This window comes from Gigantopelta aegis, chromosome 3, assembly GCF_016097555.1.
Source record: "Gigantopelta aegis isolate Gae_Host chromosome 3, Gae_host_genome, whole genome shotgun sequence".
Lineage (NCBI taxonomy): Eukaryota > Metazoa > Mollusca > Gastropoda > Neomphalida > Peltospiridae > Gigantopelta > Gigantopelta aegis.
The window spans coordinates 45,212,338-45,237,110 of NC_054701.1; the positions used below are offsets into that span (position 1 = coordinate 45,212,338).

Consider the following 24,773-nt stretch of genomic DNA (forward strand, 5'->3'; position numbering starts at 1 on the left):
AGTGAAACGTGCAAACAGCTAGTGCACGTGCATGCCAAGAAATAGAACTGGTATCTATTGCCGCTATTTAGCCATACTATATTTAGAAAGACGCCACAGAACGGTAGCTTAGATCACTGACAGAATAAAATACAAAATTTCTACATGTCAAACAATATTGGCTGCCAAGAATAATGCAGACATGCTGTGCAGAAGAAAGAAAAAACAAAATCGTAGAGTGAGACCATTCTTTTATTCTAGAAGCATTCACATGTGTCTGAACGTCCTAAGACGAACTCCATAACCAGTGTGTGTTCTGCAAACCATACATTTTGTTGACGTTGGTAAAGATTATATACACCCCCAATCAAACAAATCCCCTACTGTAAAAAAAAACCCAACCAAAACATTAATTGAAAAATAAATAAGTAAATCAATTTAAACCAAAAAAATCCTTTTGTCTTTTTGTAATTCACTTGACAAATACATTTTTAATGAAGCACCGTGAATACGTGCGTCCGTACGTTTCATACTTAATCCATTCATTAACTAATTTTCCCCATCTCAACCAGTATCCCACGAATGGTTTATCAAAGGCCGTGATATGTGCTATGTTGTCTGTTGGAAACTGCATATTATAAAAGATTAGCAATGCTAATGGAAAACTGTAGCGGGTTTCCTCTAAGACCATGTCAGCATTACGCACATCCAATAGCCAATAATTAATATATCATTGTAATCTAGAGATTTCTTGAACCAAACAAACTTTTTATTCATTCATTCATTCATTCATTCATTCAACTGCTTCAGAGGTTCGGTATGCTGATCTACGGTCTGAATTAAGAAACCCGCTGGTACCACAAAGGCTGCCATTTTGGATTACAAGCATGAGAAAATCATATATACTCTTTTCCAAAAACACAACAATCGTGAGGCATGGTTGGAATTTGGAGAAGACAATGCTTATGCTAAGAAAAGGAGGTGGTTTTATATTTCTTAACTCGTCTGTAAAAAATTTCATTCGCATTTTGGCGAATGGCTCACTACTTTTTGCACCCCTACACGAGCGTGTGCAGCAATTCGAGCAGAGTGGGATCTAGACTGTAGCGAGCTTAGTTTATAGAGGGGTCGAGTTATGCTCTTCTCGGAAAATATATTGGGGGGGGGGGGGGAGAGGTGAAAATGTGCTTGAGTAGGGAGACGTATCGACCCCCAAAACCTTCCCCCTGATACACGCCTGCCCCCCCCCTTTTTTTTTTACTCCAGAAAATAACATACACATCTCCGGGTTTAATTTGTATAGTGTTTCATTTGTTTATAAAAAGTAGTGCCACCCCCTAGGATGTTGATCAGGGTACGGCCCTGCATACTGATTCGATATATTCTCCAGTGGTAAGTTCAGGAGGCCGAGCGCTAGCAATATCGAACAATTTGACTGGCAATATCGTCCTCTATCATATCACATATCATTTGACGTTAAAACGCAAAACACCCAGTCTAGCGAGTGACCACAATCGCTCGTCCTCCTGAAAATATCTCAGGACTGACAATCGTGCATCTTATTACAGATTAAAAGCAAAATTAATGAAGTAACCCGAGTGCAGGAGCAATCGATCTACAGTTGTTTATCACAAACACGAAACTAGAGAACCCAGTCAAGGTGATCAGGCCACGTGAAAAGGCTAAAATACGTAGGCCTATAACCATACAGTAATATAAGGTATTCTCCAACTAGCTAAAAGGTTTTCTTTTAATCTAAAAAGGTCAGGGGCGGGACGTAGCCCAGTGGTAAAGCGCTTGCTTGAAGTGCTGTCGGTCTAGGATCGATCCCCGTCGGTGGGCCCATTGGGCTATTTCTCGTTCCACCCAGTGCACCACGACTGGTATATCAAAGGCCGTGGTATGTGCTATCCTGGCTGTAGGATAGTACATATAAAAGATCCCTTGCTACTAATGGAAGAATGTAGCGGGTTTCCTCTCTAAGATAATCAAACGTTTGACATCCAATAGCCGATGATTAATAAATCAATGTGCTCTAGTGGTGTTGTTAAACAAAACAAACTTTAACTAAAAAGGGCATTAATAAAACATTAGAGGGCAACTGCTCTTCCAGCCACCACCCTGTTAATTATTGCCATTAATATGGCCCTCAAAAGACAGATGGTTGTTTAATTTTGTGGTGGTCGCTTTCGCAGGTTTGATGATAGTTCTCCAATTTAGTAACCAGCAACACGTGGTTGCCATACTGGCGCTTGTACAGAGTTAACTTCTCTTGTTTGATGGCCGTGTGTTGGAGGTATGTTAATAACCTTTATCTTTGACCGGTTACTTACATCCAGATGAGCCCGATATGTATATGACGTCAGAACAAAATGAGGTTGTGTTGCGGGTGTATTATATAGGCTATATATACACATGTATATATCAAATGCTAATGTTTTGATAAGTCAGATCAAACTAAAGGTGGTTTATTAATCGCGAAGCATCGATATCACCTACCCTCTGACGAGAACCACACCCGCCCCACAAAACATAAAACAAAACAGCAATATTATATGTATAACAACAACAATAGGTTGTTTACCTGTACATACAGCCTTGGATTCAGTTCAATATCCTCAGGTTGCAAATTACCCTGCTCAGTGTTAATTAAATGTGTTGTTCCTAGATCTATAATGTGTCGTCAACACATTTGCCGATACAGTAGAAACAAACATTTTTAGTTCAGTTCAACTTATGTTCGTGCTTATATCTAATTAAGGTTCAAGCACGCTATCCTGGGCACACACACACCTGAGCTATCTGGGCCGTCTGTCCAGGACAGTGGGTTAGTTGTTAGTTGGTTAGTGAGAGAGAAGAGGGTATAGTGGTCTTACACCTACCCACTGAGTCGTTAAAACTCGCTCTGGGAGGGAGCCGGTGCCGGGCTGCGAACCCTGTACCTACCAGCCTTATGCCCGATGTCTTAACTACGACAACGCCGAGACCGGCAGAAACAAACAAATTAACGGATTAAAAATTGTAACAAAAATAGAATTTTAGATACAGTGTTGGGAATACATGTATGCTGCGAATTTAAAAATAGTTGTTAGTTTTTGGTATTGAAACAATTTGTTTTATTTAATTATGACGCCACTTGAGCGCATTAATTTATTAATAATTAGTTGTTGGGTGTCAGTAATTTAGCAAGTATATAGTCTTAGACAAAAAAATAGTAAAGTATGGTTTATTTAACAACGCCACTAGAGCACATTGATTTTTTATCTTATCATCGGCTATTGGACGTCAAACATATGGTCATTCTGACACTGGTTTTTTTTAGAGGAAACCCGCTGTCGCCACATAGACTACTCTTTTACGACAGGCTGCAAGGGATTTTTTTATTTGCGCTTCCCACAGGCAGGATAGCACAAACAATGGTATTTGTTGAACCAGTTATGGATCACTGGTCGGTGCAAGTGGTTTGCACCTACCCATTGAGCCTTGCGGAGCACTCACTCAGGGTTTGGAGTCGGTATCTGGATTAAAAATCCCATGCCTCGACTGGGATCCGAACCCAGTACCTACCAGCCTGTAGACCGATGGCCTAACCACGTCACCACCGAGGCCGGTAGTCTTAGACAAGAAACACGATATTTATTTATTATTATTATTATTCAAAGTGTGTTGTGTGTGCCTATAAGCGCGCGTGTGATTGCGTGCGTGCGTGTGTGTGTGTGTGTGTGTGTGTGTGTGTGTGTGTGTACGCGCTCGTCTGTCTCCCTCTGTAAATTATTTCTGATATTTAGTAAGACAGTATCGATTTTTAGAAATTGTCCTTTGGGTGGCATCATTATTTTTACTGACAATTGTTACGTTTATCTCGAACCATCGATATCCCGAGCTTGTTGAGTCTCTTCAACATCGAGATATCAACATTTGGCAACATAAGTTTACCATGGAACATGTTTAAAGTTTGCCTTTCATACATTACTATTATTGAAGTTCAAGTTTGTTTTGCTTAACGATACCACTAGAGCACATTGATTATTAATCATCGGCTATTGGATGTTAAACATTTGGTACTATTGACATATAGTCTTAGAGAGGAAACCCGCTATATTTTTCCATTAGTAGCAAGGGATCTTATATATGCGCCATCCCACAGACAGGGTAGCAGATACCATTATTAAATACAAAACTGATGTAGTTTTATGGTCTGCAACTGGTCCACGATATCTCGAAGCATAGGCAAATGAATACGTTTATGTGCGTGCGTGCATGCATGCGTGTTTTCTTTTTTCTTTTTTTCCTCATCCAAATTGTTAGAATTCAGATCACGCCAGAAAAATGTATACCTGTATATATATTTGTTAAGAAACAGCTGCAGCAAAGATTTGTTGACTCAACTGCACTCTAAGCGAAAAGAGCGAAGAAACGCAAGTGAATATAAATACGTTTCCGTTGCCATGGCGACGCACATGCCATGCAAAGAACATCAGTTTGAAGATAGACGCGGACTGACCTTTCCGTCTAGAAGCTTCAAAGAACGGACTCTTTGGAGGTGTTCTCGTGGCATCCCCGAGACCGGCCGAGGAGAAACAACGGCAAGCACCCTTCACTGGTACTTGTCTCGAGCACCACAATATAGATAAGGAATGGAGAGAATCGCCAGTTTTATCACTTTCTGCATACATGTATAATTGGCTTCAGTTTCATGTTAAAGATACACGCAGGTCCGAAGGATTATTTGAAGTGTCCTCAGGCGATTGTGCGGGGGGGGGGGGGGGGGGGGGGGGGGGGGGGGGGGGGGGGGGGGGGGGGGGGGGTGTCAAGTAAATTTCCTCTTTTTTTTTTCCAGTACAGATTCTGAGGAGTATGTCTCGATCCCCGTATAAACTTCCCTAGCCCAAGTTTAGACATTGCGCCCCCCCCCCCCCCCCCCCCCCCCGCTACAATTCCTATTATTATGATTATTATTATTAATACATGTATGTAGTTGAAATTTATCTGGAAAAATTAATTTGTAGATGATGATTACTACAGATAACCGATAGCCTGCAAAGTTAAGGAAATAAATATATACCAGAAATCATTTACTGATATCGTGTACACCTTGTTAACATAATTGAAATACATATATAGCCGAAATCATTTACTGATATCATTTACACCTTGTTAACACGAAGGAAAGAAATACATAGCAGAAATAATTTTCTGATATCGTGTACACCTTGTTAACATAATTGAAATACATATATAGCAGAACTAATTTAGTAATATCGTGTACACATCGGTATTAGCATGGAAATAACTATATAGCAGAAATAATTTAAAGATATTTTTTTTACACCTTGTTAACATGAACGAAATAAATATATATAGCAGAAGTCATTTATTGTTATCTTGTACGTCTCGATAAACATGGTGGGAACACATATATAGTCGAATTGGTTTAATTATATCTTGTACGCCTTGGTATCATGATGGGAACACGTATTTAGCTGAAACCATTTACTCATATCCTGTACACCTCGGTAATATGATGGAAACAAATATACAGCCGTAATCATTTCGTGTTATCTGGTACACCTCGATAAACATGATGGGAACAAAATTTATATATATCAGAACGCATTTACTGATATCTTGTATACCTTGGTAACATGGTGGGAACAAATAAATAGCAGAAATCATTCTCTGATAATCTTGTACACTTCGGTAACATGGTGAGAACAACTATATAATCGAAAGCGTTTACTGATATCATGTACACCTCGATAAACATGATGGGAACAAATAAATAGCCGAAATCATTTACTGATAATCTTGTAGACCTCGGTAACATGGTGAGAACAAATATATAACCGAAAGCGTTTACTGATATCATGTACACCTCGATAAACACAATGCGAACAAACAGTTAGCCTAAATCATTTCCTGATATCTTGTACACCTCGATAAACATGATGGAAACAAACAGATAGCCTAAATCATTTATTGCCATCATGTACACCTCGATAAACATGATGGGAACAAAGAGATAGCCTAAACCATTTATTGCCATCATGTACACCTCGATAAACATGATGGAAACAAATAAATAGCAGAACGCATTTATTGATATCTTGTATACCTCGATAAACATGATGGGAACAAACAGATAGCCGAAATCATTTACTGATATCTTGTACACCTCGATAAATATGATAGGAACAAATATATAACCGAAATCATTTACTGATATCTTGTATACCTCGATAAATATGTTAGGAACAAACAGAAAGCCGAAATCATTTCCTGATATCATGTCACCTCGATAAACATGATGGAAACAAATAAATAGCCAAAATCGTTTACTGATATCTTGTACACCTCGGTAACATGATGGGAACAAATATATAGCAGAAACAATTTACTGATACACCTCGGTAATATGCTGGGAACAAATACTAGTATATAGCTGAAATTTACTCATCAATATCGTGTATACCTTGGTAACATGATGGGTACAAACACACATATAGCAGAACTCATTTACTGATATTTTGTTCACCTTGGTAACACGACTGAAAATAATATATAGCCGAAGTCATTTACCAATATCGTTTGCACCTTGTAAACATGATGAAAACAAATATATCTAGCGTAAAATATTTACCTATGTCTCGTACACCATGGTAACATGATGAGAACAAAAATCTGAAATCATTTATAACAATATTGATATGATTAAATAACGATATTCCCGTCGTCTCACAATTGTTGTATCAAAGACAGTGGTATTTGCTGTCCTGTCTGGGAAAATGTATTCATAAATACAAAATATAGTGGCTTTCCTCTGAAGATTGTGTGTCAATTATCAAATATTTGACGTAGTAGCCGATAATCAATTAATCAGACTGCTCTAGTTGTGTCATTAAGCAAAACAAACAATATTTAAATAACAAGTCAAAGTTGTGACAAAAAACTACAAGTGCTGTTATAGCCAAGGTCGGGACGTTGCACAGTGGTAAAGCGCTCGCTTGATGCGCGGTTGGTTTGGGATCGATCCCCGTCGGTGGGCCCATTGGGCTATTTCTCGTTCCAGCCAGTGCACCACGACTGGTATATCAAAGGCCGCGGTATGTGCTATCCTGTCTGTGGGATAGTGCATATGAAATATCCCTTGCTACTAATGGGGAAATATTACCAAATGTCTGACATCCAAAAGCCGAAGATGAATAAAGCAATGTGCTCTAGTGGTGTCGTTTAATATTTAACTTTATTATAGCTAAGTGAAATAACTGTTGATCTTTAATTTAAAAGGTTTTGAAATGTAGATAAATATGCCTTTCCTATTCCTCTGTCCCAGCTATCTGCGAAACAAAGATATATCCCTGTTTACTATTTTTTTCAATTTCTCTGTCTTTCAACAGGACGAAAGGGAGGTGTGTGTGTGGGGAAAAGAAATTTTCTGGCTATAAACTTTTGTGGTGCGTGCGTGCTTTATATATCGTAACCCAGTGGTAAAGCGCTCGTTCGATGCGCGGTCGGTCTGGGATCGATCCCCGTCGGTGGGCCCATTGGGCTATTTCTCGTTCCAGCCAGTGCACCACGATTGGTATATCAAAGGCCGTGGTATGTAGTACCCTGTCTGTGGGATGGTGAATATAAAAGATCCATTGCTGCTAATCGAAAAGAGTAGTCCACGAAGAGGCGACAGCTTGTTTCCTCTCTCAATATCTGTGTGGTCCTTAACCATATGTCTGACGCCATATAACCGTAATAAAAAAATGTGTTCAGTGCATCGTTAAATAAAACATTTCTTTCTTTGCTTTATATATATTTTTTGCAGCCAGGGTTTGCTTTTCTTTATATAACAACTTGCTTTAAATGCATTCTGTGTGGGGAAATTTGCGTAGGCAGACCGAAGCTGTCTAAGTGATGTAACAGAATTAGTATCCACTTGGTGTAAAGTGCAACACATAATCTCAGTAAGTTACACCGACAGAAGACCAGTAACCGAAAACATCTGCGAAATAATCAATCGACGTGTGTGTGTGTGTGTGTGTGGCTTAACTGTCGAATAATAACGTATACGTCGTTAACAGTCGTAAACGAGGACTAAACGTTAAAGGTTGTTTTGGTTAACAACTATAACACATTGGTTTATTAATCGTCAGCTATTGGGCGCCATTTTTTTTTTCCATTAGCAGCAAGAGATCTTTTTAAATGCTATTTCTCACAGACAGGACAGCACATAATATTTCGAGCCCGCCTCTTTAATAAAGTTTTTTTTAATTGTTGTTTCTGAAGTTGCTGTTGCTGCTAATGCTAGGCTACTACTGTTAGAACTACTGCTACTACTACTACTACTACTACTAATGTTAGATCTACTGCTGCTGCTACTACTACTACTACTAATGTTAGAGCTACTGCTACTACTACTACTACTACTACTAATGTTAGAGCTACTGCTACTACTACTACTACTACTACTAATGTTAGATCTACTGCTGCTGCTACTACTACTACTACTAATGTTAGAGCTACTGCTACTACTACTATTACTACTACTACTGTTAGATCTACTGCTGCTGCTGCTACTACTACTACTAATGTTAGAGCTACTACTACTACTACTATTACTACTACTAATGTTAGATCTACTGCTACTTAGCTACTGTTTCTGCTACTACTACTACTACCATTACTACTAATGTTAGAGCTACTACTACTACTACTACTGCTGCTGCTGCTGCTACTACTACTACTATTACTGCTGTTGTTACTACTACTACTACTCTTAAAGCTACTGCTGCTGCTGTTACTACTACTACTACTACTAATAATAATAATAATGTTTGAGCTACTGTTGCTGCTGTTGCTACTACTGCTGCTGCTATTACTACTACTACTACTACTACTACTGCTGCTACTACTACTGTTACTGCTGATACTACTGCTGTTAGTACAGCTATTACTACTACTACTACTACTACTACTACTACTACTACTACTACTACTACTACTACTGCTGCTACTACTACTGTTACTGCTGATACTACTGCTGTTAGTACAGCTATTACTACTACTACTACTACTACTACTACTACTACTACTGCTGCTGCTGCTGCTGCTGCTGCTGCTGTTGCTTGCTGCTGCAGCTATTTCTGCTATTACTACTGTTAGTACTAAGTACTGCTGCTACCTCTATTGCTGATAGGCACTACCATTGCTACTGCGATTAATTTTAGTTCTACTAGTGTTACTACTACTGCTACCACTACGGCTATTATCCCTAGTACTGCTGCTACTATCGCTAGTACTAGGCCTACTGCTACTACTGCTATTTCTAAGTACTGCTACTTCTGCAACTACTACCGCTGCTACTACTAATAATATTACTAATGATGATTGTGGTCGTCGTGGTGGTGGTGGTTTTCGCGTATTTTCGTCGTGCCTGCACTAGTCGTTATAGGAAGGAGTTTCTTTTATTTAACGACACCACTAGATCACATTAATTTTTTATTGGGTGTTAAACATTTGGTAATTTTACATATAATCTTAGAGAGGAAACCCGCTATATTTTTCTATTAGTAGCAAAGGATTTTTATATGCGCCATCCCACATACAGGATAGCACATTTCACGGTCTTTGATGTACCAGTCATGGTGCACTGGCTGGAACGAGAAATAGCCTAGTGGGTCCACCGACGGGGATCGATCCCAATAGTCGCTATAGGTTGTAGTTGCGGAATAAAAACAGCTGCGGCTCTGATTGGTAGTAATATGTGACATTGATTTTTTGTGCAAATATTATTATCCATTGCCAATAAATAAATACACGTTTATAAGCTATACAGGATACATCAAAAATTGAATCCCAAAAATGGATAGATAGATAACTAGTTTAACGTGCTCAGATACCACTAGAGTTTCGAACACGCCCATCCAGAGTCCTACCTCCGATAGGATCGGTGGCCTGACTCGGGATGGGGGGGGGGGGGGGGGGGGGGGGGGGTGGTGAGAGTTCAAAATAGGTAGAATTTTGAAAATAGCAATTAGTAAAAAAGTTTAACAGAATTAAAAAAAAAGAAAAAAAGTTACAAGCCAAAAAGAAAAAGAAATGACTGCTCGGCCGAATATTTATATAATTTGGAGCATTTTTGAAGGACAGTCCAAAAATAAATAAGACAAAGAAGAAAGGATCGGACTATTTAATAATATTAAAAAAACCAGAAAGTAATTTCAACATAAAATTTTGAACGAAGGTCTAAAAGTTTAAAGTCATATGTCCACGTGAAATGGAACGGGAAAATGGAACTGGGATTTTCAGCCAAAATGAGGGTTGCTAATAAAAACATCAATTAAATCTTTTAAATGGAATGTGAGGCGCCATTTTCTTGAAGGTAGATTAAGTGTGAGGCGCCACCATGCTTTTATCAGTGTCACTGGAAAACGTTAAACATTTAAACGGCAACAGGAATTGATTTCGTCCATTGGAGCCTTTATAAACAACCAATGGTCGGAACCGCCCGCTGTGCTCAATGCCTCATGCACAAAGAAGGTGGGAAAACCAGTGCGTACGTCTGCCCGGTGAATCAGACGACTTCGAAACGCGTGCCTCATAAATCATCACCGAAAAAAAGAAAAAAAAGAAAAAACAACGTCGAACAGGCTTGTTCAGGTAACTTCGTTCATCCCTGCAGCCTGCTAAGTTTAGATGTAATAATAATAAGAGAAAAAAAAAGAGAAAAAAAAGCTCAAATGTTTTGTTAACTGTGAAACCAAAATTATGATTGTTTAGAAAACTCATTATAAAAAGAAGACATATTGGGAAATGCTTATAGTAGGCCTACAGAATAATAAATATGCATACGTAACTAATAAACGCAATCCGTAAGGTGGGACTTTGGTGTTGACCTTTATATTGCAGTGTCATCTTTGACCCTTCTATAGGATTACGGGTTACTTCGCATTTGGGTACAGTTTAAGAGAGGAGCGTACATGCCGTAGACCTTAAAATGGATTAATTTTAGGAGTTCGACTCTTACCCACCCCCCTTCCCCCATCTATTAGCGTGCCTTTATCACCCCCCCCCCCCCCCCCCCCCACCCCAATGAATCTATTAACCTATTAACGTGCCTTTATCCAATTAAAATTCTGGTACGTCTGTGACGGGCACAACACAGTAACTGACTTCACCATGGACCGAATCTGAGACTTTCCGCAGACAGTTGAATGATAATAAACAGACTAATAGAGCGTAACGTGGCTATTAAATAGGCTTAAATTACGGCAGAGGAAGAATTATATTTACGACATAACCAAAACATATTAGACCGTGGCGGATCCAGAAAATCCATTGGGGGCGGGGGGGGGGGGGGGGGGGGGGGGGGGGGCAATGACATGAGGAACTTTGGGGGATGTTTGGAGGGGATTGTAAAAATGTTTTAAAAAATTAATATATAATAAAATTATAACTGTCGCAAAATTTAGGGGCGGGGCGGGCCCCTGGGGCCCCCTAGATCCGCCTCTGTTAGAATACACTTTGGTTAGGGCAGTTTAAACTGAACTGTCGGGTTTTAATAACAGATGTCGGGTTTTATGTGCGAGAAGGGTTTCTGTAATGAAGTGGATAGGAAAACATGATTATTGTGTCTTGTGGTCATCAAAAATAAATTTCCGACGCCATATAACCGTAAATAAAATGTGTTGAGTGCGTCGTTAAATAAAACATTTCCTTCCTTTCTTCAAAAATAAATTTTTATATGTAGTCGAAAGCAACCAACAGGACAAACGATTACAGTGAAACTTCTAAGCAGCATTTATTTATTTATCTGTTTAATTAATTAATTAATTAATTAATTAATTATTTAAATTATAATTATTTATTTACTAGCATGTATTACAAAACCAAACCTTCTTGAATAAATCTGTAAACAAAACTAAACCCTTCAGGTTTCAGGCGTGGAAGGGGGTGTAGACTGTGTCGAGCGAAATTTCTAGGGGGTTTCAAGTCATGCTTTCCCGATTTTGGGGGGATTTTTTTTTTAATTCGCTTTGAGCAGAGGGCGTTCTACCCACGAACCGCCCCCTCACATCCTGAGTTTGTTCGAAACAGAAAACCAGAAATCGTACAACATTTCTGCAGTTGCCCGGTTAACCAGAAAATTGCCGTGTTGCTAAGCATTTACCAATCAGCTGAAGACCGATTTCACCTCACACAAACTCTTTACGATGGTAACGTTTCCTGGTTCTAAAATAGCTCACTTTATGAATGACCGATATAATTCTGTTGAATGACCGGTGTGAAGTGACACAAATGCAAATTGCTCTTTTGTAATGGAGTGAAAGTGAGTTTATATCACCATAAATGGTACTGGGAAATATACATTTATAATTTAAATCAAACATCACATAAGCACATACTACATACATATATATATATATACATAGGCTACATGCCTACGTACGTACGTACGTTCGCGCGTAAATAAAGAGGAAGGCATATGCGCGCTTTATTTGTGGTATTTTTTATTCCTGTGTTTATTATTTAAAATACTTTAACAATTTATAAATATTATTTTATTATATTTCTTTCATCTTGGCCTAGAAAATATTTTGTATTTGTAAAATGTAGGCATTAACATAGCTTATTGGCTATTGACCTATCCCAAAACCGCATAATAAAAATACAAAATGTGTTTTCTGTAAAAAAAAAAAGCAAAAAAAAAAGCAGTGTCTTATCTGTAACAATGATACGAAATGTGTTTTTGTAACAATGATACAAAATGTGTTTTCTGTAAGAACACTGTCTTATCTGTAACAATGATATGTGATATGATATTTTTGTTGTTGTTGTAAGAGCAGTGTCTCATCTGTAACAACGATACAAAATGTCTTGTCTGTAACAAAATACGAAGTGTGTTTTCTGTAACAACAGGGTCTTATCTGTAACAAAATACGAAGTGTGTTTTCTGTAACAACAGGGTCTTATCTGTAACAAAAATACGAAATGTGTTTTCTAAAAAAACAATGATTTACCTGTAACAATGATGGTCTTGTCCTCGCACCTTAGGTCAACGGGGCAGTGGACCGTCCACCTGTTGTAGAGACGCAGGATGAAGATGGCGAGCAGGATCAGACTGAGGATGACGGAGAGGTAGATGGCTGGAGACACATCCTCCGACAGCTCCTTCAGCTCCTCAATATTCTCCTCCAGCTCGTCCACCTTAAACTGGTTCTTCATCGCCTTCACCATGGCTGCTGCTACTGCTGCTGCTCCTACTGCTGTTACTGCTGTTACAGATGCTGATGATGCTAGTCTCCACCTGTCTTAACAACAACAACAACAACGTCTTCGTCCGTAAGATCCAAGGGACGGGGTATCTTTCCTTTTTTATCTTATTTTTTCTTCTTCTATTCTTCTGCTATTGCTGCAACTATCTTTAACAACGTCCACGTTCCTATTTGAGATCGAAGGGATTAGATTTCGTTCCCTTTTTTCCCCGTTCTTCTTCAACTGCTGATACGTCTCCACCTTTCTTAAAAACAACAACAACAACAACAACGTCCACGTCTCTATCTCAGATCCAAGGGACAGGATTTTTTTTTCTTTTTTTTTTTCACTTTTTAATATTTTATTTTATTTTATTTTTTTGTGTTTGTGTGTGAGATATTCCTTGTTACACAACACTAGCAGACGATTTGCCCATCTTTGGCGCCTTTACTCGAACAACTGTGACCAGTTTGGGAAATCTGTGGATCAGAGTAAGTAAAGATTCCGACCTCCTCACTGCAGCAAGTATACCAGGCCTACTGAACGTGAAAAGTTAGTTCGTCCGTCTGCACTGGCTTTCCTGTACAGGCTTCTGTTACGGCGTACACGTGACTCGACATAGATCAACGCAAAAAGGAAAGAAATGTTGCCGTGCCGTGCCGTTCCTGATATCATATACTGATAGATATAATTTCAGTTGAACGCTGCGTATCAGACCAGTCGTGTGACCAGGTATCATATTTTACACATTGTGGAGTAAAGTGATATAATTATTTGAAGTCTTTATAATTTTTTCTTCTTTCTTTCTTCTTCTTCTTCTTCTTTTTTTTTTTTTTGTTGTTGGTTGTTTTTGGTGTGTTTTTGTTTTTTGGGGGGGGGTGGGTTTTTTTTTGTGTTTTTTTTTTTTTTTTACGGGGGGTGGGAGTAAAAAAAACCCAATGCTGTTGTTGTTGAGTATGAGTTGAAGGTGTTTGCAGAAATCGTCCAGGTGTGTAATATCTCTATATGCTCGTTTATGTGCCATTAGATCGAGTATTTATATTTATCGTTTGCCTTCCCCGCTGTTTTGATCAAGGCTTAATAGAAACATTTACAAAGACTTCAGGTAATATGCATGTATATGTATGTGTGTATATAAAACCGACCGACCTTGGCCAAATTATGATTAATAGGTACAGGCAAGATAGGAAAAACAGGTAGCCACGCTAAACAATTCGAGGTATGCGCTTTTTGTCTAGGTCATTGCACACTGCTGGAGTGTATGGTCTGTACAACAAGAGCTGCAGGTTTTGTCTTTTCTTTGAAGACGAAAAGAAAAGAATATTTGTATAACGGAATCACACACACACACATAGACACACACACACACAGACACACACACACACACACACAGACACACAGACACACACACACACACACACACACACACAGATACAGAGAGAGAGAGAGAGAGAGAGAGAGAGAGAGAGAGAGAGAGAGAGAGAGAGAGAGAGAGAGAGAGAGAGAGAGAGAGAGAGAGAGTGAATTTACAGTCGTGAATTAAACTGGTTGTGAGGATTACATTTTCATCGTGGTATAGCAAAGACTGTGGTGTACCTTGTTATCCATGGATGTTTTCTGGTAATAATTTGAAACAAAACATTAAACAAACAAAACAAACACACAAACAAACAAAGAAAGAAATGTTTTATTTAATGACGCACTCAACACATTTTATTTACGGTTATATGGCGTCAGACATATGGTTAAGGACCACACAGATTTTGAGAGGAAACCCGCTGTCGCCACTACATGGGCTACTCTTTCCGATTAGCAGCAAGGGATCTTTTATTTGCGCTTCCCACAGGCAGGATAGCACAGACCATGGCCTTTGTTGAACCAGTTATGGATCACTGGTCGGTGCAAGTGGCTTACACCTACCCATTGAGCCTTGCGGAACACTCACTCAGGGTTTGGAGTCGGTATCTGGATTAAAAATCCCATGCCTCGACTGGGATCCGAACCCAGTACCTACCAGCCTGTAGACCGATGGCCTAACCACGACGCCACCGAGGCCGGTGACACACAAACAAACAAAACACAAAAACAAATTGAACAACAAAACAAAAAATAAATAAATAAAATAAACCAAACCAAACCAAACCAAACCAAACCAAATCAACAAAACAGTACATTATAATTAGGAAAGTGCCTCTTTAAGTTGTAGGGGACCGGAACGTATCCCAGTGGTAAAGCGCTCCTTGATGCGCGGTCGGTTTAGGATCGATCCCCGTCGGTGGCCTCAGTGGGTTATTTCTCGTTCCAGCCAGTGCTCCACAGGTCTGGTGTAACAAAGACCCTGGTATGCACTATCCTGTCTGTGGGATGGTGCATATAAAATATCCCTTGCTGCTAATCGAAAAGAGTAACCAATGAAGTGGCCACAGCGGGTTTCCGCTCTCTGTATGTGTGTGGTCCATAACCATATGTCTGACGCCATATAACCGTAAATAAAATGTGTTGAGTGCGTCGTTAAATAAAACATTTTCTTCCTTCCTTAAGTTGGATAATTTGTGCCAGGTCGGCTCCTTCGTCCAGGACAGGAAAGGGGGGGGGGGGGGGGGGTAGGGAGGAGGGACCGCCTGCACCGACAGGTGCAAGGGAGCACCAGCAGCCCGACCAAGGTCGGTAACAGGCGGGGGGGGGGGGGGGGGGGGGTGATGGTGCTATGGAATTTTGATGGAGCAAGTTTAACGCCAAAGAGATAAAGGTGCGCAATTTTGATTGAGGAAATTTGGGCGCAATTTTGAACGGTTGGTCGAAAGAGAAAGTTTAACTTGTGCCAAATCCTTTTTGTTTAGGCTATATACCGACCTCGGTGGCGTCGTGGTTAGGCCATCGGTCTACAGGCTGGTCGAGCCATGGGATTTTTAATCCAGATGCCGACTCTGAGTGAGTGCTCCGCAAGGCTCAATGGGTAGGTGTCCACTTGCACCGACCAGTGATCCATAACTGCTTCAACAAAGGCCATGGTTTGTGCTATCATGCCTGTGGAAAGCGCAAATAAAAGATCCCTTGCTGCCTGTCGTAAAAGAGTAGCATATGTGGCGACAGCGGGTTTCCTCTAAAAAACAGTGTCAGAATGATCATATGTCTGACGTCCAATAGCCGATAATAAGATAAACAATCAATGTGCTCTAGTGGCGTCGTTAAATAAAACAAACTTTACTCTTTTTTTATACATACATTGTACAGTAAAACATGTTTCAATCAAAGGTGACTGACAAATATGCTTGTTTGTATACTGCGAAATTGCATGCATTTTGCTGATAATAAAGAAAACAATTATGTTTGTATCTTTTGTTTTATCCTAAGTCTACGTTCGGACATTGACTGACTGATAACCTATTGGCATGTCTATCAGCCTGTTTATCGTAAGTGTTTTAACATGCTTACCCACGTAACATTTTATCTTAATACATCAGTAACAAAGTTCTTCTTAGTATAAAAGTACAATAGTATATTATTGCTTCAAACAGTTAATATAGGCCTAATACTCGCGGAAAGAGTTCCTTTGCACCAAATAAAATATTCTCAAGCGTAACAGTTTATCTTAAAGCGACATACCCTAGTTTTTAAACTATTAAAGCCGGGGTTTTTTGTGGTGGGTTTTTTTTGGGGGGGGGGGGGGGGGGGGGGGGTGCGGGGGTGGGGGGGGTTGCGGAGGTGGGGGGGTAATTTAAATTGAAAGTACTTACATTTTATTGCTTAGAATATTAAATTTCATAATTAACTCTCATACACCTGCAGTGATTCTGGTAATCTAGGCCTGAGAATTAATGGTTATCGAGCAAAGTCTAGTTATTTTTAGACGGTATTTCCCTGTTTAAACACCACAGATGCTACCGTTGTGATAACCTTATTCAACTGTGTGTTGCAGGTTTTTGTAGATTAACTAAACTTAGCGTCCATTTTCATTGGCTGAAACTAGGGTCTGCTCCTTTAAAGTAATGTACAGGTACTTGTCTTCTTACACCAGTATATTCTTGCTTCAAACAGTTAATATAATACATCTCTCTCTCTCTCTCTCTCTCTCTCTCTCTCTCTCTCTCTCTCTCTTTCTTTCTATCTCCCTCTCTCTCCCTCCCTCCCTCCTCTCTCTCTCTCTCTCTCTCTCTCTCTCTCTCTCTTTCTCACTCTCTTTCTTTCTATCTCCCTCTCTCTCCCTCCCTCTCTCCCCCTTTCTCTCTCTCTCTCTCTCTCTCTCTCTCTCTCTCTCTCTCTCTCTCTCTCTCTCTCTCTCTCTCTCTCTCTCTCTCTCTCTCTCTCTCTCTCTCTCTGAAATCAAACATTACTTATATTTTATTCTTTAGATTATCCATTTCCGTAGAACCGAAGTGTTTCTGGTCATCCTGGGTTTTCCTCAATACCCAAAAAATGCATGTTTCATATTTTTAAAAACGCACCTGCATCTGAGTAGCGGTTATTGATTCTAGTTCTAGTCTATTTTTAAGGACATTTCCCAGTTTTAACGTCATAGACTCTTCTTTCTCTCTGTTTTAACTTTATCCAAATGAGTTACAAGTTTGTACATTTTTTACGGGCTAAAACTAGGGTCTACGCCTTTAAATCCGAAGGATTATCCACTATACCACTGAGGCCGGTTTTAAACAAACTATTACTGTCCATCATTTTCATGCTCTTCGAAACAATTTCTGGGAGCAAAGACGTATAATGGCTGTGACCTTGTCAGTCCGTCACACTCGGTTTTCACATGACATCTGCTCAACAAGCGTGGGTAATTCAATGAAACCGTATAGCCTTACCTACCACGTGCCCGTGCTCGTACCACGTTCAAGGCCGGGTCTAGCGGGGGGTTGCTTGTGGGAGGGGGTCACTTGTTTAAAAGTGTGTGATTTTGCCCGGATATGGATAACAACGTTTATAAGCATTAGACCTACTACTAAACACCTATATATAAGGAATGAATGAATGAATGAATGAATGTTTAACGACACTCCATCACAAAAACAGAGATCGTCTATTGTGTGTCAAAATAAAGTAATTATATCAATATGATTATTTCGATTTAAAAAAAAAGAAGTATAATTATGTAAAAAGACGTTTATGCATTTTTACATGAACTGCAGCTAATACTGTGAGGAGATTGATGGGAAAATATGGTGAAAAGGTTCCAAGCTAGCTCATTTTACACGAATATCTCCATCGTTTTTGTCCGAATTCGTAGATTTGCTCCAGCACTGGGGTGGGGAGGGGGGGTGGGGGTGGGGTGGGGGGTGGGGGTGGGGTGGGGGGGGTGGGGGGTGGGGTGGGGGGGTGCAGCTGCCCTTGTAAACCCCCGTCTCGTGCGTTTGCGACTGTCACCACTTTTGTATTGTAAGCTAGGTACGCCCCTGACATCCAACTTTGTGAATGAAACGTGTATCGTCTGCGCAAAGGCGTCCAAGGTCACAGCGTGTGTTATTTTTCGGACGGAATGGCTTTCCACTCCATATCTTTTTAACAGTTGGAGATAATTGAAGATAATTCCGCGGACCTTTGTATAGATGTAGTCTGGTCGGACAGTATGTGTCAGTCGTGATAGTTAGTGGTGTTTGAGATCGGGATTAGCAGATCAGCTTTATGGGGAACTAACATGCAACGGAAGCTGGCATGGTTAAAATATGTATTGCCGCCCCCCTCCCCCTCTTCCCGGATGAATGATGAATAAAATAATGCCCATCCATCCGACGCCGTTGTTGGAATCTTCCGAAGCCCATTCAAATTCAGGTTGTTATTAAGCATGCGAGCATGTCTATAACGATTCAAGTGTTTTGTCGGTTGTTTGTTTTTTGTTTGTTTTTTTTGTTTTTAATATATATATATATATATATATATATATATACTCAACAACGAAACTCAAAAATATCTTTTATAACGTCTAAATTTGCCATGGTTGAATAAACTTAAAAAGAAAACCAGGTTGATGAGTTTGTGTTGTTTGTAAATGGTAAACATAGTATATAAATATATATATATATATATATATATATATATATATATATTTTTTTTTTTTTTTTTTAATAGACACACATAGACTTCAGAAGAGAGAGGGTCGCAGGGTACCTCCCTCTTTCTCTGAAATTTGTTTTGTATCAGTCATGGTGCACTGTTTGGGATGGGGAAAAAAACAATCAGAGAACGGGTCCACTGGTGTAATTCGATCTCACGACGCAAGCACCTCAGGCAAGTGCTCCACCGACTGACATAGAACCCGCCTCTGCCCCCCCCCCCCCGTCCCCCTTCTTCTCCAAGTTGAACATCACCCAGTTGCTGTCATCTTCCACCGCCTATGATACATGACTTGTTTATAGTTCGTCATAGGTATTTGCAAAGGTGTACATTCTTTTGAAGTTACAACTTTAAGAGCTGTTTTGTGTAAGTGCGTGTGTTAACTGTCTCGTAAATGTACTAGCTGAAATGTTTATACATGTATATTTGGTATATATCTTTCCAACTATTTATGCTGTTGTGGTCATGTTATATTATATTATAGTAATAGTAATAGTAATAGTAATAGTAATAGTATAGTAATAGTATAGTAATAGTATAGTATAGTATAGTATAGTATAGTATAGTATAGTATAGTATATTATATTATATTATATTATAGTACATCATTATATAATTATAAATAAAACTTCCTGATATTACGTGTTATCATATAATTAAATGAACCGATATTGCACTGATTTTTACCTACATGTACTTACGATTTGCATAGTTGAAATGATAGTAATTAGTATTGTATTGATAGTATTTTTGTTATGATTGATATTAATATTTAGAACAAAAAATTGGTAAGACCAATAGTAAAACTGTGCTGTTAATTGTCTAACTGCCGCGTGCGAAATAACGCGTTACATTGCCAAAACCTGAATAAAACTTTTCCTTGCCTTTTGATTATTTTGGATAGCCATTGATTCAGATTCCCCGAATGCCTTCTCTCCACCTTCAGTGTAGATGTAAATATAATAGCAGAAACTTGTATAATGCAGTAAGAAAGACGAGAAAGCCAGAACAGGTGATAATGGATTTAAACATGTGTTGCTGTTGCTTTTATTGTTATATTTATAAATCAATGTGTGATTCATGCCAAATTGAATTAATAAATTATTGCTTTTTAATTTCTTGTTTTTTTTCTTTCTTTTTTTTCTTTTTTTTTTCTTTGTTTTTCTTTAACTTTAAAAAAACCACACTAGTTATTACCAATTGTAAAGTTTAGACTGCAGGCGCGTGAATCATAATCAGTGTTATTAACTCCTCTTGTAAAGTTTAACGAGAGCACATCAATTGATTTATTAATCATCGACTATTGGAAATCAAACATTTGGTAATTTTGACATATAGCCTTAGAACAGAAACCCGCTACATTTCTCCATTAGTAGCAAAGGATATTTTATATGCACTATCCCACAGACAGGATAGTACATACCACGGCCTTTGATCTATCAGACGTGGTGCACTGGCTGGAACGAGAAATAGCCCAATGGGCCTACCGACGATGGGCTTTACCATTGGGCTATCTTTTGTGGTATGTCCATAAAAATATCGTATGACAAATTTCTAATCTAGAGAGCTCTTCTGACCACTAACGGCTAAATAATAAATGCAGAACAATTCAGGGTTGCTTTATTGTTTACCATCACATATTCACGGCTTCATCGATAAAAAAAGATGATAAAATCTCAAAGGGATTATCATATCCGGTTGAACTTTTCGTTTGTCATGATTCAGTAAAATATTTACTGATAAGATTTTATCACAGTGTATAAATCGGTTGAAGACCAAACATTACAGTGTTTTATGTCAATCATTATCCCCCACACTTTATATAATGGCCTGCCTTACAGTTTTAACAGGAATTAAAGTAACAGATCCTAGTGTTTAAACACTAAGGCATATTTTTCACTATTTAAAAGGAAAGGAAACATTTTATTTAACGACGCACTCAACACATTTTATTTACGGTTATATGGCGTCGAACATATGGTTAAGGACCACACCGAAATTGAGATTTAGGAAACCCGCTGTCGCTACTTCATGGGCTACTTTTTCGATAAGCAGCAAGGTATCTTTTATATACACCATTCCACAGACAGGATAGTACATACCATGCCCTTTGTTACGCCAGTTGTGGATATGCCAATGGGCCCACCGACGGGAGTCGATCCTAGATCGATCGCGCATCAGGCGAGCGCTGTACCACTGAGTTACGTCTCGCCCCTCACAATTAGAGCCGTTCTTAATAACTGCAACCATACATTACTTAGATTTTATTATTTACATTATCCATTTCTATATATCGTAAGAGTTTCTGGACATCCTGGTGTTTTTTAATATCACAGAATGCATTTTTTCTTTCATATTTTTAAAACCGCAGGTGCGTCTGAGAAAACGGTTATGGAGTAGAGTTCTAATCTATTTTAAGGATATTTCACCGTTTCAACGTCACAGACTCTTGTTTCACTCTATTGTATCCGAATGTGTTACCAGCACATATTTTCGGCATTTTTTCTTGTGTTACAAAATACATATGATTTTGGTTTTACAACGCATACAAAATTAACTCTTTTTTTATTCATTGTTAACACTGGCCAAAATGTCCTGGAACGTCGTTTAAAAATCATCTGTGATCAAAACTTGCTAAAATATTATAATACTAACACAAATTTATATTTTCAAAAACCCCAACCAACCCCCCCCCCCCCCCCTCCCTAAAAAAAACAAAAAAAACAAAACATAAACACTAAAAATAAAAAATAAAAAGCCCACTAATAATAAAATTTAATAAAAATCTACTGGCTCCAAATTAGTTTGTGTTGAGTGTAAGTATAAGCCAGGCACTGACAGTATATTCAATACACGCCAACAACAAGAGTTACGTTTCGTTAAATCGGCCCATTTTTGCCGGTTTATCTTTGAATGGTTGAACCAAAGGTCACCCGATGATGAACTGTCGTCGGTTTTTGTCAGATCTCAACGTAACAAAAGTGACATTAGTGAGTTTTAAGATAGGACGTCACTTTGACTGTGTACCAGGTCGTCCATGGGGACGATTCTTCCCATCTGGAAGCCCGGTGTTGCGATCTGCACCGTCGCCGATGGTTATAAACCCAATTATCCAGCACCTTACTCATGCACTTCAACAATTAAACTGTCATCTTTGACCTTACGCATGTCTAACACTGTGCTGCTATCTATTAAATCATTCAGTACACACGTGTATGCCTTAGGATCATCTGTAAAGTTCATGAAAGATAAAGGCGGATGCAGAAGTTTATGAAGGTTGGCGGGCGGGAAGTGAGATGCTTTGACTGAAAAGTGTGAACGTGTATATTTTGTGTTGTTTATTGTTTGAGTTTATTTTTGCTTAGTTTGTTGTCTGTTTTGGGTGAGGTTTTTTGTTGGGGTTTTCTTTTTGTGTTTTTTTTCTTTTTTCTTTTTTAAGGGTTGGGGTGCCAATATGGCATTAAACACTCATTCAATAGAAAGAAATGTTTTATTTAACGACGCACTCAACACATTTTATTTACGGTTATATGGCGTCAAGCATATGGTTAACGACCACACATATATTGAGAGAGGAAACCTGCTGTCGCCACTTCATGAGCTACTCTTTTTCGATTAGCAGCAAGGGATCTTTTATATGCACCATCCCACAGACAGGATTGTATATACCACGGCCTTTGTTACACCAGTTGTGGAGCACTGGCTGGAACGAGAAATAGCCCAATGAGTCCACCGACGGGGATCGATCCTGGATCGACCGCGCATCAAGCGAACGCTTTACCACTGGGCTACATCCTGCCCACCTCATTCAATAGAATACTCTGCTAAAATTCTATTATTTTTCAAGTTACGTTATTAAAGGGACATTCCTGAGTTTGCGGCATTGTAAGATGTTTCCGACTAATAAAATATTTCTACGATTAAACTTACATATTAAATATATTTTCTGGTTTAGAATATCAGTGTCTGTATATTCAATGTGTTTCTGGTCGTCTTAATATTTTTAAGACGCCCAAACTGGATTTTGTCTTCAAATAATGTTTGGAAATAAAATAAAATTTAACCTAGTACAAATATTAGAACGATCAGAAACACGTTTAGTATATTTTATGCAGAAAAATATATTTAATATGTAATTACAATCGTTAAAACGTCTTTGTTAGTCGATAACATCTTAAAAAGTGTAGCAAACTCAGAAATGTCCCTTTAACGATTTTTGGGTTCAGTTACCGATGGATATATATATATATATATATATATATATATATTTTTTTTTTTTTTTTTTTTTTTTTTAATTATTATTTGTTGTTTTTTTATGGTTGGAAAGTAAGAAGTATTACCTCCCCACCCCCGGAGCTTTATATTTATTTCTGTTCATATTTAAATTGCAAAATTATTTTACTATCGTAACATGTATGTATTATGGAGAAGGCCTAGTAAGTTGTGTAACCTGTGCCCAATCCATTTGTTCTTTTTAAAAAACAATAAAATATGTTTCAATCAATCAACTCCCGATCATCTATATGGTTATTTGTGATAAGCCGAACAGAAATTGACCTGAAAGACTGGTGTTGGGAGTCAATGACAAGTAATATGAAGACTATTGTAATAAAAGCAGTTTACAATAAAAACAAAGCAATAAAACGAGGAAATAAATCACACCTGCAAAATGACAGGTTTATGCCTCAAGCAACTTAACTCATTCTCTAGATATTTCTACATACACGACATATTTGTCGGTCTGTAGTGCCAGAATGATAACAAAAACAAACATACATACATACATGCATACACACACACACACACACACAAACAAACACACACACACACACACACACACACGCACACACACACATACATACACAGGGGCAACCGAGTAGTTAATTGTCTAAAACTCATTAAACGGTTAAGAAGATAATTTTCTTTAAGTTTAAGAGAGAGAGAGAGAGAGAGAGAGGGGGGGGGGGGGGGGGTGACAGACAGACAGACAGACAGACAGACACGGACGTGTGGAGTAACAGGGATGAAGCCGAAGATAGACGAAAGGGAACACAAACGGCGCGAGCCGTATGCACACATACATAGTATTCAATATTAAGATGAAACATATAGGCTTAACATGATATTGTAAAACATGATATTAGCAATGCAAAAGCCTTACATAACTGAAGAGGAAATATTCTGGAGACTAGGAAGAAGAGTACTAGAAATAGAAACAAAGAGTGAGAGAAAAAGAGGAAGAAGAAGAAGAAGAAGAAGAAGAAGAAGAAGAAAACTTTCTTGAAAGATAAATAAGATCAATGCGATCTTTAAAAAAAAGAAATTATAGAAAGTCGAGATACGTTTTCCGAACTGGCGATATTTTGCATAAAAGTATGTTTATTAGCTTATTCGTATATTTTGCTATTAATAAGTTTATACATGAATTTATACAATTTGTTTGAGGAACTGCTGCCAAGGTTCCCACTGATCATCAAAGTCTTTATACAGGCAATTTT

The 24,773-nt window shown here is 38.6% G+C and overlaps 1 protein-coding gene across 1 annotated transcript in view; it reads right to left on the reverse strand.

Moving 5' to 3' along the window:
• The window catches only part of LOC121368112 (retinol dehydrogenase 12-like), a 34,526-nt gene extending 20,050 nt beyond the window's left edge, over positions 1-14,476 (reverse strand). Inside the window, exon 1 of the mRNA XM_041492683.1 lies at positions 12,990-14,476. Coding sequence (XP_041348617.1) covers positions 12,990-13,206 — 217 coding nt within the window. The 5' untranslated portion in view covers positions 13,207-14,476. The remainder of the gene's footprint in view (positions 1-12,989) is intronic.
• Between the last annotated feature and the right edge of the window lie 10,297 nt (positions 14,477-24,773).